The sequence below is a fragment of the Larus michahellis genome, chromosome 2 (assembly GCF_964199755.1).
Source record: "Larus michahellis chromosome 2, bLarMic1.1, whole genome shotgun sequence".
NCBI classification, from domain to species: Eukaryota; Metazoa; Chordata; class Aves; order Charadriiformes; family Laridae; genus Larus; species Larus michahellis.
In genome coordinates, this window is record NC_133897.1 from 20,763,624 (window position 1) to 20,778,455 (window position 14,832).

At 38.9% G+C, this 14,832-nt stretch overlaps 1 protein-coding gene across 9 annotated transcripts in view; it reads left to right on the plus strand.

Annotated features, from left to right (window-relative positions):
* Positions 1 to 14,832, plus strand: part of PIP4K2A (phosphatidylinositol-5-phosphate 4-kinase type 2 alpha) — a 116,916-nt gene that overhangs the window by 60,797 nt on the left and 41,287 nt on the right. For all 9 annotated transcript variants that reach the window (XM_074574483.1, XM_074574481.1, XM_074574485.1 and 6 more), the window contains 2 exons: positions 4,036 to 4,133; positions 5,236 to 5,332. In XM_074574483.1, the coding sequence (XP_074430584.1) occupies positions 4,036 to 4,133; positions 5,236 to 5,332 (195 nt within the window). The remainder of the gene's footprint in view (positions 1 to 4,035; positions 4,134 to 5,235; positions 5,333 to 14,832) is intronic.

Below are 14,832 nucleotides of genomic sequence, written 5' to 3' on the forward strand. Positions count from 1 at the left end.
GTGTTTAAAATTTTAAAATTGTTCTTCCTTAAAGCTTGTAAGTCGTGGGCGATGTCTCCATCTCACATAACCCCGTGGTTTTATGCCAATATCACAGAAGATAATTCAAATAAATTACTTAAAGGGAGGTTTCTGGGTCACTTACTCATATCTTGTGTACGTGAGTTTACGAATGTTATTAATAGACATGAGGTATTTATACATAATATGCATGGTTACTGTGCAGCTAAAATCTTAGTCATTCATATTCAAAATAATCCATGCTAAGCCATTTCTATGTGGGATTTAAATTCCTCAAAGATAGAGTAAGCATTGTCTGTTTCAAATAGCAAGACAAACTGCAGCAAAATTTTGTATTGGCTACAATAAATCGGGGCAGTTAAAGGATGTGGGTTGCAGGACTAAAAGAACTTTCTCAGTATGATGCACATGCATTTATTGTAGAGACGCTATAAACGTGGATTCTCTTAGAAGTAATTGTAGTTAAATAAATGTTTGATCCCGCGTTCTCAGCAACAAGTCAGTCCTCTGTCCAGTGAGCTCTTTCCGCTTCATTTATGCGTCGTGATTCTCTCTGGTGGGAAATTATTTCCTATTATTTTCTTACATTCAGAAGCATTCCTTAGAGGAAAATGGGTATTTCCTATTTCTTATGTAATTATTACAGCTATTGTAACACAGTTTCAGTTGTAATTGGGAATACTGAACTTTCATCCTCAGTCACATTTCATTTGCTATTGCTAAGGGAGCCCGCTGTATTTAACTGGCAACATGAAGAGATGCACATAATACTTGGCAAAGGTATCACATGCATCTTACTTAAAACTTTGTGTCACACTTGACTTTCAAACAGAAAAAGAGGCACAATTTTCATCTGAGATGAGTCAGAAGGCTCAATATGTCTTCTTTGTGCTTCATATTTAGTGTCTTTCAGATGTGACTGTTTCTTTACACGGTGATGGCAAAGTGGAGAATTGATCCCTCTGACCTTTTCCTTTTCTTTTAGCATTTCAAGAGCTGTTTGTGGGGGGAGTTTTGGATATTGTTTCTTCTCCCTTCCCCCTGCAATGTGGTTCCAGTTTCCAGCAAGATCTAATGACATGGGTATTCCTTTCTGTCTTGTGTGCACTTTCCAATCTGGCCTCATCACATCTATCCTAAAAATGTACTATTGCACAAAGAACCAGACCTTATACTTGAAAGGTTTAAATTAATTAATGGCCTGTGCCGCTGGGACGTGCCATTACTCAGCTGTGTGCTATACCAAAGGTCATTTCTACTGTGTGTTCATCACCTGCCTTTTTTTCCCCCTCTCCTGCTAGAGAGGAATTAGCTAAAATATTAGAGAGATCGCTTCTATATACCTGCAACTTGAATGAATCTCAAACCTACATCCACACACACACCCCCGAAAAAAACCCCAGCCCTCCCTCTCTCCCCTACCCTACCCACCCCACCGCCAAAAAAAAACAAAAACAAAACCAAAAAAAACCCAAAACCCTTCTGTTAGCCTGCATTTTTTGCCTGATTGGGGGGGGTGGGGGGTGGGGTGGAATGTGTGTGTGTGTGTGTATGTACGTTCACATCTTGTAGGGAACTTCCTGGGAGAATTATTTTGGAATTTTTGTTTAGAATAAAAGAATCTCTAAAGTATGCAAATATGCGCCCATTTGGCTATATTATTCTACTATGCAGATGACATTTGTAAGGCCTACAGGCACAATTAGAACTGTGCAATTATAGCACAAATTTGAATATTCACAGCGTGAAAGCAATTCTGTAGGTGTATTCAGGGATTTTACATTCTATAGGTGTATTTCAGAGATTTTAATTTACATTACTAAATTAAGAAAGTGAATGCATGTGAAATTTTGATCAATGCAATTTTGATAATCTGAAATCCAAATTTTTAAGGAAACTTGGGAATTGTAGGTAGGTCATTTGAAGATGTGTGAATTCAGCATTATTGAGAGTATTCAATGGAAGATATTCTTGGGATCACTTTTGGCTGGGGTGGGGATGCACGTAGGTCTCTGTTATCCCTCCTTCAGGTGTGCAATTTGTTGTACAATCCGACCGTTAAGAGAGTAGGTAATTCCGTATAAGCAAATCTAAAGTTTCATATCTCTGCGTAATATACCTACTCGTCTGTAGTTTTATTTGTACAACAGCTAGACTAGTTCTGCAGACTCATGATCCTGCCCGGTGATTTCAGGGTGAGATTGATGTACAGCGATATCAACTGTAGTAAAGAGCGTGTATGTTAGATGTAGTGATTTTCGATCAATGTTTTGTTATTTTATGTTGTATTTAATGAGGTGTCAGCGTGATTTATTAGGTTTGTACAGCTGTGTTTTCAAAATTTTACTGGAGTTTCTTCTTTCTCTCCCTTAGAAGGAGGAAAGAGTGTTTTCCCTACAACTCCAAGGAGCAGAGCACATTGAGTGCATCCCAGACATCTTTCTGTCTGCCTTCTCTGCTCTGCTATAGAACTGCTCTGCCTCTATCTAGGGCTTTTCGGGGCTTTGTGAAGAAGCGTTCTGTAAAGTAAATTCAACGGATTTTATCAGTTTTCGTGTGGGCTGCAGGGGTCTGAATAATGAAAATGAGACATAACGGGAAGCATTACTGGGACTTCTGAAGGTACTGAAAAGCGATGAGGCTGCCGGACCTGCCTCCTGCTTGCCTTGGGTGCTTTCCGCTGTTTAAGAGCAAAAAGGCTCCTCAGCTGTTTTCTTATGTTATTTTGCAAAAGTCATACTTGCAGCGAGTGCATTTTTTTCCTCTGTATTTACAACCTATAGCTGCTGCAGTGAAGGTTTCTCCAAAAGCCTCTCTTAAGCAGGATAGCTTTCATAGGCAACCAACAGCTTCCTAGTTGGAAAACAGTGTCGGATAACCAGCGCTGAGAGCAGCGGAGCACCCCTACATTGCTCTATCCACTCCCAGTCTGTGTTTGTATTCGTGTAGGGTGGGTTTTCCCCTAAAACCTGCAGAAAACTGCTGAAGCAAAATGTGCTCCGCATGAGCAAAAGTATTTAAACCGGGGAAATCGAGATGCGTGCCCAGGGTGTAGGGCACCCTAAGAACATAGGTAAAATGTATGTCATGGGTATTTGGTGACTGTTGTTGTAATGGATATCTCATTCGTGGTTTGAAAGCACTGTTGCAGGCTCACAATTCTACGTTTATCGTGTTTTAGTTAAAATTTACTAAAGTACGGATAGATTAATACATGCAGTAATTAAAACATGCCTACAAACTAGGTAATGGTAAAGTTGTCTACATTTTATCATAAAGATGTGTCCAGAAGTAGATTTCAAATATATATGAAAAATTCTAATCTTGAGAAGACTGACAATACTTATTTCAAAACCAGAAAGAATAGGTGGTCCCCATAAATAGAACAAAATAAGGACAACCTTAGAATTTACTTCTGCACCTATTTCTAAGCAAAAATTAAGCTATTTAAGTAGTTTGTCCGACTTGAACATTCAAAAAAATGCCTAAATGCTCTGACTTACAAAAACTCAGCTGAGGTCTGCACTACTGGAAGAAGCAAGCTCTGCTTATTGAGCATGTAAGCAAAATTGCATTTTATTTTCACTATACAGACGTGTAAGACTAGCTCGTAAGCTGCAGAGGTAAATAGTTGTTTGATATACAGAATTTGAGTTATCTTTGGAGACTGTAGCTCAGTTGACAAAATAAGAACAGTGTGTTGGGATTAAAGACCATTTTGTTGGCATCCTCATTGACCTTCCATAAAAAGTAAACTCCAGGTGTGCTTTGAAGCACTTTTTTTTCTGAAACTAGTATAAATATGGAATGCTGTCTCTTCTTTTCCAAAGTGTCTGTTTTGGGATCGTACTTAATCTGGAAATAATAAATTTCCTTGTGAATTCCTCTTTTACTTACATTCGCTCCCGGGACGTACGTGCAGGAAACAGGAGACTGAATAACATTTTCATAATTAAGACACATGCAGCATTTTTGCAAAGACATCAGCAACTAAATATATTCTGTTTTCTCTAGATCAATGAACTGAGCCATGTTCAAATCCCCGTTATGTTGATGCCAGATGATTTCAAAGCATACTCAAAGATAAAGGTGGACAATCACCTTTTCAACAAGTAAGTACAAGCAACAATTCTTCGTAGAAGTGGGTAGTGGCAGAGATGTTTTTATGAAGTACCGTGAACTCTGTTATTTTTCAGTTGATGGGACTGAAGTTTTGATGATTAAGTTAATCCTGCGATAAGCGTAACCATCTGTGCTGTTCTGAAAAGCAACAGCAGGGGCTGCTGGGTAGTATTTTTTCCTCCATATGGTTTATTATTGCCTTATGAGTATCTTACGTATTGAAGGTTATCCTTTCTTGGTATTTACGGCTGATATAAGCGTTTATTTGGGTATTTTTAAAAACATAAATTCACATGCATGTACTTTTTATTAAATTAAATACTTGAACAAGAGCAAGAATTTTAAGCATATATCGAAGCTGAAAAATGTTCAGTTTTTTATAATCCATAATAGGAAATCATACCAATCATATAGAAGCTCCAAAAGTATTAAGATCATTTCATGTAATATCTGTGTCTCTTAAAAATAAAGCGGTCCATGAACAGTATGTACAAACATACAAAACTATTAATGCTGTTTTGTGTATAACCTGAATTTTATTCAAGAATATATTTGGAAAAAGGAATAATTCTGCTACTTTGGATCTCCTCTTCTATGGCAAAGGTCAAAATAACTTTCCTCACATATAAGTCTGAAATTAACACTAGGATATTAAAATTAGCCCCGTACTGAATGAGTCCATTTTTCTTGAAGCTTTGGCACTGTCAGTACTTTCTGGTGTCACAGATGGTATAGTAATTCTTGTGTAATCCAATCTAAGATTTCACCTTCGAAGCAATTTTAGGGCAATGGGAAAACATCCTTTTCTGCTTTTGAGTCCAGGTTACAAAGTTAGCAAAATATAGTTCATGTTTATTTCATCCAGCTATGTTGTAGCTTGGTAGAGACAAATACGTATAAATTTATTAAACGTTGTAAAGAAAAAGAATAGGGTGAGACCAAATCTCATTGGGGAAAAAAAAAAGCATTAGAAGAAAGATTGTAAATCTCCTTATCATCTGCTTTGTATGAACAGAATGGAGACAGAATGCTCTAGAGTTACTTATCGCATATGCAAGTGAATGAAGTTGATTTGGTTTTATGTTCTTTCAGAGAAAACATGCCAAGTCATTTCAAATTTAAGGAATATTGTCCAATGGTTTTCCGTAATCTAAGAGAGAGGTTTGGAATTGATGATCAAGACTTCCAGGTAAGTTCATTTTCAAAACACCTGAAGTGGTGATGTATACAGATTTTAAAGGTTAGTAATGGTGCAGCTGTGAACAAACGGGCCGATGTGCTGAAATAAAGTTATTTTGTTTTTATATAAGTTGGAGGAAAACTAAGAGAAAAAGAAGACATTCTTTGTACTCCTTCCCCCACCTGCAAGCAGAATATTTCTATTTCACCTCTTTGCCTGCCCTAACTGCCTTCTGGTTCCTACCCTGCTGCTATCTTCAGTCCCCCTCATTTCCCGTTAGAGTACCTCCCAGTCATAAGCCGTATTATTAAAACCGCGGGGTGATACCTCTTGCAATGAGGAATGAGGAAAAAATAATGTCTGGACACTACTGACAAGAGATGCTATATTCAGCTGGGTCACTTAGATAACAGTTGCTTCAGTGGTGTGTCTGTGTGAGATGTTGTTTCTGAAACGACCACAGCCTTTTTTTTTTTTTTTTCCTCCATGCTCTTTTTGTTTAGAAAAGAGTGACCTGTGGGCTGCCAACTTCATACTGCTTCATTATGTCTCTATTTCCGTTGTTAAGAGGATCTGGAAACAAATAGCTTGCGTAGAGCAGATAGAGCAAAACAAGAAATGGCTCTCGAATTTGGCAGGGTTGTTCCTTGCAGTCAAAGCCTCTTTCTGTCTTTGCGAAAGAAAGTTCTTGAACTCTGATTCGCCAATACTCACTGACATTCCCTTTTCCATCAAGTGCTCCTAATGCACGCTATTTCAGTCACAGGGACAAGTCCTTCTGCATTCACACGAGATGTCTTGTCCTAAAGAGCACTTGCTGTATAACCCAGTGCCGCTTCTTGTCGTGCTCTTTTGCTCTTTAAAACTATTTTGATGTGGGCTGCAATTGTGTTTGTAGCCTGTCACTGAGATATATTAGGAGAAGGTATTTAATAAATGGTTTCGAGTAGCTAAACAAATTGCACAAAATGCATTTGCCGTAACGCTCCCGTTCTTGCTACCTTGAGCAGACAGAATACTGCAGCCAAAATCACATTTAAGTCCTTCAACTATCCCCTTTACCAATTTTTCCCCTTTTCAATAGCAAGCAATGTGTTAAAAACGCATAGACGGGTTAAAATCTGCTTGCAGGAGTGGAGTTGGAGATTAGGTTATGGATCTCAATATATATCACTGTAACTTTGGTAAGACATTTTCACAGTAGGTGGAGAAGAGGGTTGGGTTGGTTTCTTTTGGTAGAGCTGTCGTGATCGTATCCCATGGTTTTTCATTATCCTGTTTACTGAAGAACCATTTAAGAGGAAATACACCAAAACTCAGGCCAACGCTTAAAACAGTTATATCAAATTGCATTCTTGGTTCAATTTTCCTGATGGACCAAAGAGCATCCCATTGTTTGGGAAGTTATTTGATCCCTTTATATGAAGATTTCCTTTTTCTTGACAAAGGAAAAGGATCAGTATGTCAAAGAGGAAGGACATGTGATTGCTTCTAAACTTAAAATTACAGTGTCAGCTCATGCTTGATATATTTTAGAAGATGGGGCAATGATGTTCCTAGGCAATAAAAGTTACATTTCAGTAAATGCATTAGAAGGCAAGATGCTGGCATTAGTTAAAACTGGCAAACTTCGCATAATCAAAAATGCTGCGTTCCACAGCACTGTGAGATTGTTCTACAACAGAAATTCCTGTTGTAACTATGTTACACTGCTGTTTGGATTTATTGATGATAACAGTGATAAAACAAAGTTAAAGGATTGACACTAAATAAAATGTCCGTATTTTCAGATTAAAACCAAAAATACTTGTTGGTAACTATGTGTTTTGGGCTTTTTTGAAAATGTAACAACATCCTGGTTTCTGATTCAACAGAATTACGTAGTAGTTAGAAAAGATTCTTAAATATTATTTAGTACTTCAAGTATATTTAGTGAAAAACAGAAGATAGTATTAATTTTGATCTAAGGGAAGTCAATGTCTGCATTCACTATTCTTTCTTAGCTCAATCCAAGCAGTTTATCACTCTGAATTCTTATTCTACTGGACTGTTCTGAAAAAACTTTTTAAAAATGCTCGTAGTAGTAATGTATTTTGAACTCACTTTTTAAACTAAATTATTTTTACAGAAATACACATAAATGAAAATTCAAGTCACCCCATGTGAACAACGGGGATTATCCCTATTAATAGTAAAAGTTGCTTTCCTTTTGATGTTACATTCTCTGTGATTTAAAAAGAAAATCTAATTTGACAAAGGGAGAGTCACTGTATGTATTTTCAGATAATCATTGTCTTCAAGGAAGTTGTTCCAATGAATATTGTATACTCGGAGCCAAACATGAATTGGAAAAAGCCTGTGCGGTATGGAACTGAGGGAAAGCTTCGGGAAGAGATAGCAAATAAATTTCTCTGGGTAGTTTTTCTTATATAATGATTTTCAGGAAGGGAGTCCTAATCAATTGCGAACAATGTCATTCCCATTATTGAGCAAGATAGGATTGGTTTAGATAAATAAACCCAATTACCTTGTTCATTAGTCAGACACATCAGTTTAAATCAGGAAAAACATTAATTTTAAATGTTTTTGTTTTCAGAATGTTCTGCAGATATCCTTGATGAGTTGTTCCAGAGGGCAGATAGTGCTTACTTATAAGGAAAGACTAAAAAATCCCTACCTCATGAGAAGAATTTGGTAGTGTACGCTCTAATTGCTGTGCTGTACTAATTTTAATTCTTGACATTGTGTTATTCGCTTTGTACAGTAATTTTGTAGACTGCTTAACACATAGGCTTAGTTCACGTATGGAATGGTTAATGTAGGGATCTTCTCTTACAGCGGTCTCCTCTTATCCCTAAAGAGAGATTTAAATCTCATAAAGTACTATTTTTTCCTACAACCCAACCAACTTCAGAGTCAGGGGAATTCCTTAAATTGTATATGGTCCATGCCTTACAGGAAGCCATTTCTAGTAATGGCAATTATGATTCCTATAACGGACTCCCTCCCTTCACATGATGAAAACCAACTCCTTTTTTTGAGGTCTCTTTGGTAATCTGTCCTACATCTGTCTTTCATAGCTGGTTGAGCATCTCTGAGAGACGTTTCGATTAGTACTGAACCTAGGATTAAAGTTCCCTGGAGATACATGTGTGTTTGCTAATACTGAGTGGGGTTTTTTTGGTGATTCATTCTTTACTATGGACAGCAACGTGGAAAATACAGTATGAAGTTAGTTAAGCCCTGAGTTTTATTCAAAGGTTGCCTATAGAAACTTGTTATGACAATTTAAGTCTTCAATCTAGGTTAAGAAACTTTGTTCTTATGTCAAAAAAATCTTTTATTAGACCCTCATCTTCCTTCTTGGTGATCTTGTATTAGTAAGATATCTGTTGCATCAAATTAAAGATAATTTTTAAAAGTGTCAAAGTAATTCCACAAGCCAGAGCGTTAAATAATGGCCGTTTTTGCCTTGATAGGGTAAATTATCTTGATCTTGTATTTTTTAGTGTCTTCTGTTTCACTGAAAAAGAATCCCTAACTCTTTAAAATCCTCATAACATTGACAAGAAAATACTTGAGAGTTCCTAGCAGAAAAGAAAAAAAAAGGGATTAGAAAACAAATGTAGTAAAGTAAATCCCTCACTACAGTGCTAAACTAATTTTCAGTTTCTGCATTCCCCCATAGCTTTACATATCAGTTTGGCAAAGGTTATTCTACAGAAAGGCCTCTTTTTTTCCAAAATACATGGGGTAGCTCTGGTAACTATGGGGTGTCTTTTCAACATGATTGGCATAATTTCTGATGTTACAGAATCCAAGAGTGCAGTTCTGTCAGAAGAATTACAGGAATAGCTTCTGTAAACTGCAAAATTACGAGGGATTAACAGGCAAGCAGCTATCTTAATGCCCCCCAACAAACTCTAGAAAAATAGCATCTACTACAGTTACAAATGCTTCTGTTGCTGTTGCTCTGGAAAGGGAAACTTACTTTACTATGCTCCAGCACATCTGTTCTTGCTTAAAGTTACTGCTGAATCCCACATCTGGATTTTGCTAGGCAAAAGAGGGAGACTGGGTTCTTGCCTAATAAAATAGAATTGCTCTTACCAGAGGGCACCAGTGTCCCAGGGTACCTAATGAGCTTTCTACTGGGGACGGGGGAGAGCACAACTGATTTTCCTTAAATTTTTAGTACCCGATGTAATAGGAGACGTGCTCAGATCTGACTTTGCCTGTCTGCGGGAGCAGTTTGTGGAGGTTCTCTGTACACGACAAAGAATTCATGAAGAACTTCTAGAAGATGGTCTTTTTAATGGTCTTTTAGGAGAAGTTCTTTTTAATTTAGAGATTATTATTATTTCTCTATGTGCATTTTTCCACAGAAAAGATTGAAATCTAAAATGAAAATTGAGAATTCCGGCTTTTAAGCAATTTCTTTAATAGCAAACCGTATTAACTCAGTATCTTTCACTTCTGATATGGGTGTCTCCTTACATTTCAATATCTCTCGTAGTTTTCTATATAGAAGGATTTATAGTTGAGACCTAATATGGCATCAGGTAAATAATGCAAATTCTAGGTTCATTTTTCAGAAGTCAGCCTTTAATATAATTTTCAAGTATCTAAACTTCAGTTCACCAAAATTCTTGTCAACCTGTGAATATTTTTGCTAATTCTGTGTGACTTATCCATTCCTAAGACATCACATTAAGATCTTAAAAACTATTTTACAGTCTGGGATGATATCTTTCTTCAGAAAAACAAATATTAATCAGAGCTCCCTGCTGGTGCTTCTGCACTGAAATTCACGCGTCCCATTTATTGGCCCTTGGTTTGGGAAGGAACAAGCCACCTCTAGCATCAAACTAGAGACAACAAGGTCAGCAATAACTATGTTAGGAGTGGGATCATCTTCCCACAAAATCATTCATGATCTTCTCATTGGACGTTTAATAAAATGCATAAAAAATCCTGGAAGAAAGAACTTTATTGAAAATAAAATTCCTGTGCTGGTCATTTTAGCATGGTAAGTCTGTCAGTGCATGAAAAGAGTGTCAGATGAGGTGCCTGTAGCAGACTATACAGTTTGTGGATCCCAAATGGACACTGGCACCAAGATATTCAGAACTGCTGACGTCTTGTTTGACGTGGGCATAGGCATTAGTGGTAGTAAGGTCTTGAGCCAGCTGTGCTAACAAAATCTATGTCATTTGTGGTCTTTACAGCATGTAAAAAATGAAGTTTGCAATCTGAATATTATGTTCTAGGATTTGGTGCCTTAAGTATACTCTTTGCTGGGTTAAAAACTGGCTGGATGGCCGTGCCCAGAGAGTTGTGATTAATGGGGTGAAATCCTTTTGGCAGCCGGTCACCAGTGGTGTCCCTCAGGGCTCGGTTTTGGGGCCAGTTTTGTTTAATGTCTTTATCAATGATCTGGATGAGGGGATTGAGTGCACCCTCAGTAATTTTGCAGACGACACCAAACTAGGTGGGAGTGTTGATCTGCTTGAGGGTAGGAAGGATCTACAGAGGGACCTGGACAGGCTGGATCGATGGGCCAAGGCCAACTGTATGAGGTTTAATAAGGCCAAGTGCCGGGTCCTGCATTTCGGTCACAACAACACCAAGCAACGCTACAGTCTTGGGGAAGAGTGGCTGGAGAGCTGCCCAGCAGAAAACGACCTGGGGGTGCTGGTGAATGACCAGCTTAACATGAGCCAGCAGTGTGCCCAGGTGGCCAAGAAGGCCAACAGCATTCTGGCTTGTATCAGGAAGAGCGTGGCCAGCAGGAGTAGAGAAGTGATCATCCCCCTGTACTCAGCACTGGTGAGGCCTCACCTCGAGTGCTGTGTTCAGTTCTGGGCCCCTCTGTACAAGAGGGACATTGAAGTGCTGGAGCGTGTCCAGAGGAGAGCTACTAAGCTGGTGAGGGGTCTGGAGACCAAGTCATATGAGGAGAGGCTGAGGGAGCTGGGCATGTTTAGTTTGGAGAAGAGGAGGCTGAGGGGAGACCTCATTGCCCTCTACAACTACCTGAAAGGAGGTTGGAGAGAGGTGGGTGTTGGCCTCTTCTCCCAGGTGAATAATGACAGGACCAGAGGAAATGGTCTGAAGTTGCAGCAGGGGAGGTTTAGATTAGATATTAGGAAGAATGACTTTACTGAAAGAGTGGTCAGGCACTAGAACAGCCTGCCCAGGGAGGTGGTTGAGTCGCCATCCCTAGAGGTATTTAAGAAACGTCTAGATTTGGCACTTCAGGGAATGCTCTAGTGGAGAGATTGTAGGTTGTTTGTTTGTGGTGGTTTGGGGGTTTTTTTGTTTGGTTTTTTTTTTGTTTTTTTTTTTTTTTCTTGGTGTGTGTATCATTGGACTCAATGATCTCAAAGGTCCTTTCCAACCATGAAGATTCTATGATTCTATGATTCTAAGTGTGAACCCAAATAAGAATTTAGTGGCTGTGGGACTTAACCTTAGTATGTATGGCAACAGAAATTTTAACCTCCAGTTTCTCATATTCTTCCCTAGAGAAAACATTTAACTTGCCTTGCTTTCAGCAGTTCCTTCCCTAAACTTAGTGTCATTCACAATTGGGTATTCGAACTAGGAAAAAAGTAATTTAGCATGTGCTGGCAGCATCAAAACAACGAGCTGATAGGCACTCCCTGAGCTCCTACGGAGACAGCCACTGGAAGTGAGGCATCAAGCCAAGCTTTTCAGGGTTGAAGGAGAGAAGCTCCCAGAAAAAGCCCTAACTCTTTCCAAAGCAATGGCTTAAGCTGACAGCTCCAAATCCAGACCTACAGTCTGGATAGCTTGATTTAGGAAAGAATCACATGTTTTATTCATTAAACTCTCATTCAACCAAGTCAAGGAAACCATAGCCTTTCTCTTGGAAGGATAGCTCAGTGCAAAAAAGAAAAAGTTGGTGTTTTGCCTTTCTTTTTTTCAATGTCTTTCACCACAGTAATCACTCCCTGAATACAACTTGCTTATAGGTTCATAGGTTTTCACATCTTGTGAGTGTTGTGCATCCACATCTTGACAAGATCATAGAAGGGACGCTATATTTCTGACAGGTGTACCACAGGAGCAGTGGTGGTCTGTTCTCGTCTTTTGGAGGCCCCATGACGTTTACCGTAAGTCTTTGGAGAGCCCTGCTTTTAAGCTCACAAGAAGTCATCGTGCAGTATTGTCCATACAGCTGCCAAAGGCAAGGGCAGGTCATACCACTGACTGTGCTTGTAGCATATGTTACCGGTCAGGTACACTTCGTTACATGCCGAACTTCTTAAACACGTGTCAGTGTCGGAGATCAGTGTCTCCTGAACATGTTTTCTCATCACTGTTTCCAGAGATGAGCCTGCTCAATGGCAGTGGTAGAATGCACGGTGCCAGCAGACAAAGTAAACCCCAGAGTCTTCCCTGCTCTTCCCCGTATGACAAAACCAGACATCTCTGGGTTTGGTGCTTCTGTTGTTACATTAAAATACTATCTGCCTTTCTTCTCTCTAGAAATCACTGGCGAAACACTGTCCTGAACGCCATCCCAGAAGCAGGCTGTTTATTTCAGATTACAGCAAAAAAAAAAACAACTTGGAGTGTCTGTGTCCAGTTGTATGACACCGTTATCTCTTTGATGTGCTTCTTAATCAGTAATCCATGTCTAATTCATCCATATCCATCATTCCTGAGGTCTTGTAACAAGAAAAAAAAAGGTTGGGGGGAGCTGCAGGCTTGTCTTCACGAGAAGCTGTGCACGGGCCAGGCAGCACCACTGTAGCTGCTGTCACAGAAGAACGGCCAGACCGTCTGTACATGATTCTCTAACAGCGATGAACCGCTGCCAGCCTTTTCCACTGACCTATGATTTCAGTCATCACAGAGCATCATCTGTGCACTTGTTTTCGCCTGTTCGTTCATGCAGAGCTTGCCCAGAGGCACTCTGAAATAGCCTGGGATAGGATCTGATTTGTCTTTAGGGTACATTGGGCTTGTGAAGCTCGTTTTAGCCTTCCACGACTTTTGGATGAGATCACAGTACCAGAAACTGTTGTTTGCCTTTGTCCAGACATCGCAAAATGGGAAAGATTTAAATCAATGAGAAGCTGTTAAGCCAGTCAGTTTGAAAGATTACTGCTCTTCTAAAGATCTCCACACTTTATCACCAGAATTTTCCTATTGCCCTTTTTCTCTTTTTTAGGAAAAGCTCTGACTCAATGACAATTTTTATTAGGCTCCCTTTTTAGATTAGTTACGTGAAGTATTTGTATTACATCCAACACATAGTTTGTATGTTCAAAGTTTCTCAAATATAATCTTGTCTGCTAAAGTAGCAGTTAGAAAACAATGACATTTACATTAGATGTGTAAGAGATTAGAATGAGCTAATTAAATTGACCTTTAAATCTCTCCACCCTCTTGGAGGCTGTGGCTAATCCTTGGCCTCCCACTGTGGAGATAAATATCCGTGCTGTGAACGTTTTAAGCAAAGTGGGCAGAGGAGGAAGAGCCTCGCCAGCAGTTCGTCTTTGAAGAGGAGGGCAATACTTTGCCAGTTATAAATATAGCTTACAATTATGGAGGGAGTGGGGGACGACAAGCTTTTCCTGTACTTCAGTGGCGCTGCTCCATGTGTTTTCTCACAAAAATGGTCTCAGTTGGAGAAAATAGCTCCAAACAGCTTAACTTGTTGCTCTTAGAAACAACCAGAGTCTCTCTGGAAATCGGTTTGCTATTTTTGGTGTCTGGTGTTGGCACAGCTAGCATTATCAATAACATCATTCATGTTACTTCATTACAGCAGGCTGCCATTTTTCTTGACAAATGTGCAAGGTAAAAATAGACTTCCAAAGGATAAAGCGTTAGGTGGTGTTTTAGCTGGCTTCTAAGGACTCTTGAGGATGCCTCTTACAAAGTATTTGGCTTGATATTTTGTAACTTTGATTTTTAAAATGCCAGTTATTGTGGGGCTTTATAATAAAAAATAAAAATTATGTAAATAATTGATGATTAAATGACAACAATCAAAATCTAATTGTCAGTGAGCAGCTGACATTTCATGTAGTGAAAACCTGCAGAAGATGCAAAATCCATCCAAATGATAAAGTGGGATAAAGACCAGGATTTTGTACAAAAACCACTTTGATCACCTGGCATTCTGAGCCTGTCCAAATTAGATGCTTTTTAATACAGTCAGATGAATAGTTATATGACTAAAAAGGAGTGTAGAACCGCAGAGTGGGGAAGGCTGCATTTCGGGAGGTAGTAGCTCTGAGAAGGAACAAGAGGTCAGAAAGGACAAGAATTCAGCACTATTGTGAGCTCCTGACTAGGAGTAACTGCACCCTTGGGTGGATAAATTGGAAGGTATAAAATAAGACCAGAAAGAACTCTTAACTTTTTTTAACATCTGTTTATTTTATACCTGAAGCTAATACTATATATAGTTTTGGTGCTAGTCATCTTAAAAAAGGATGTTGAGAATTTGAATATAGAATCAAAGGAAT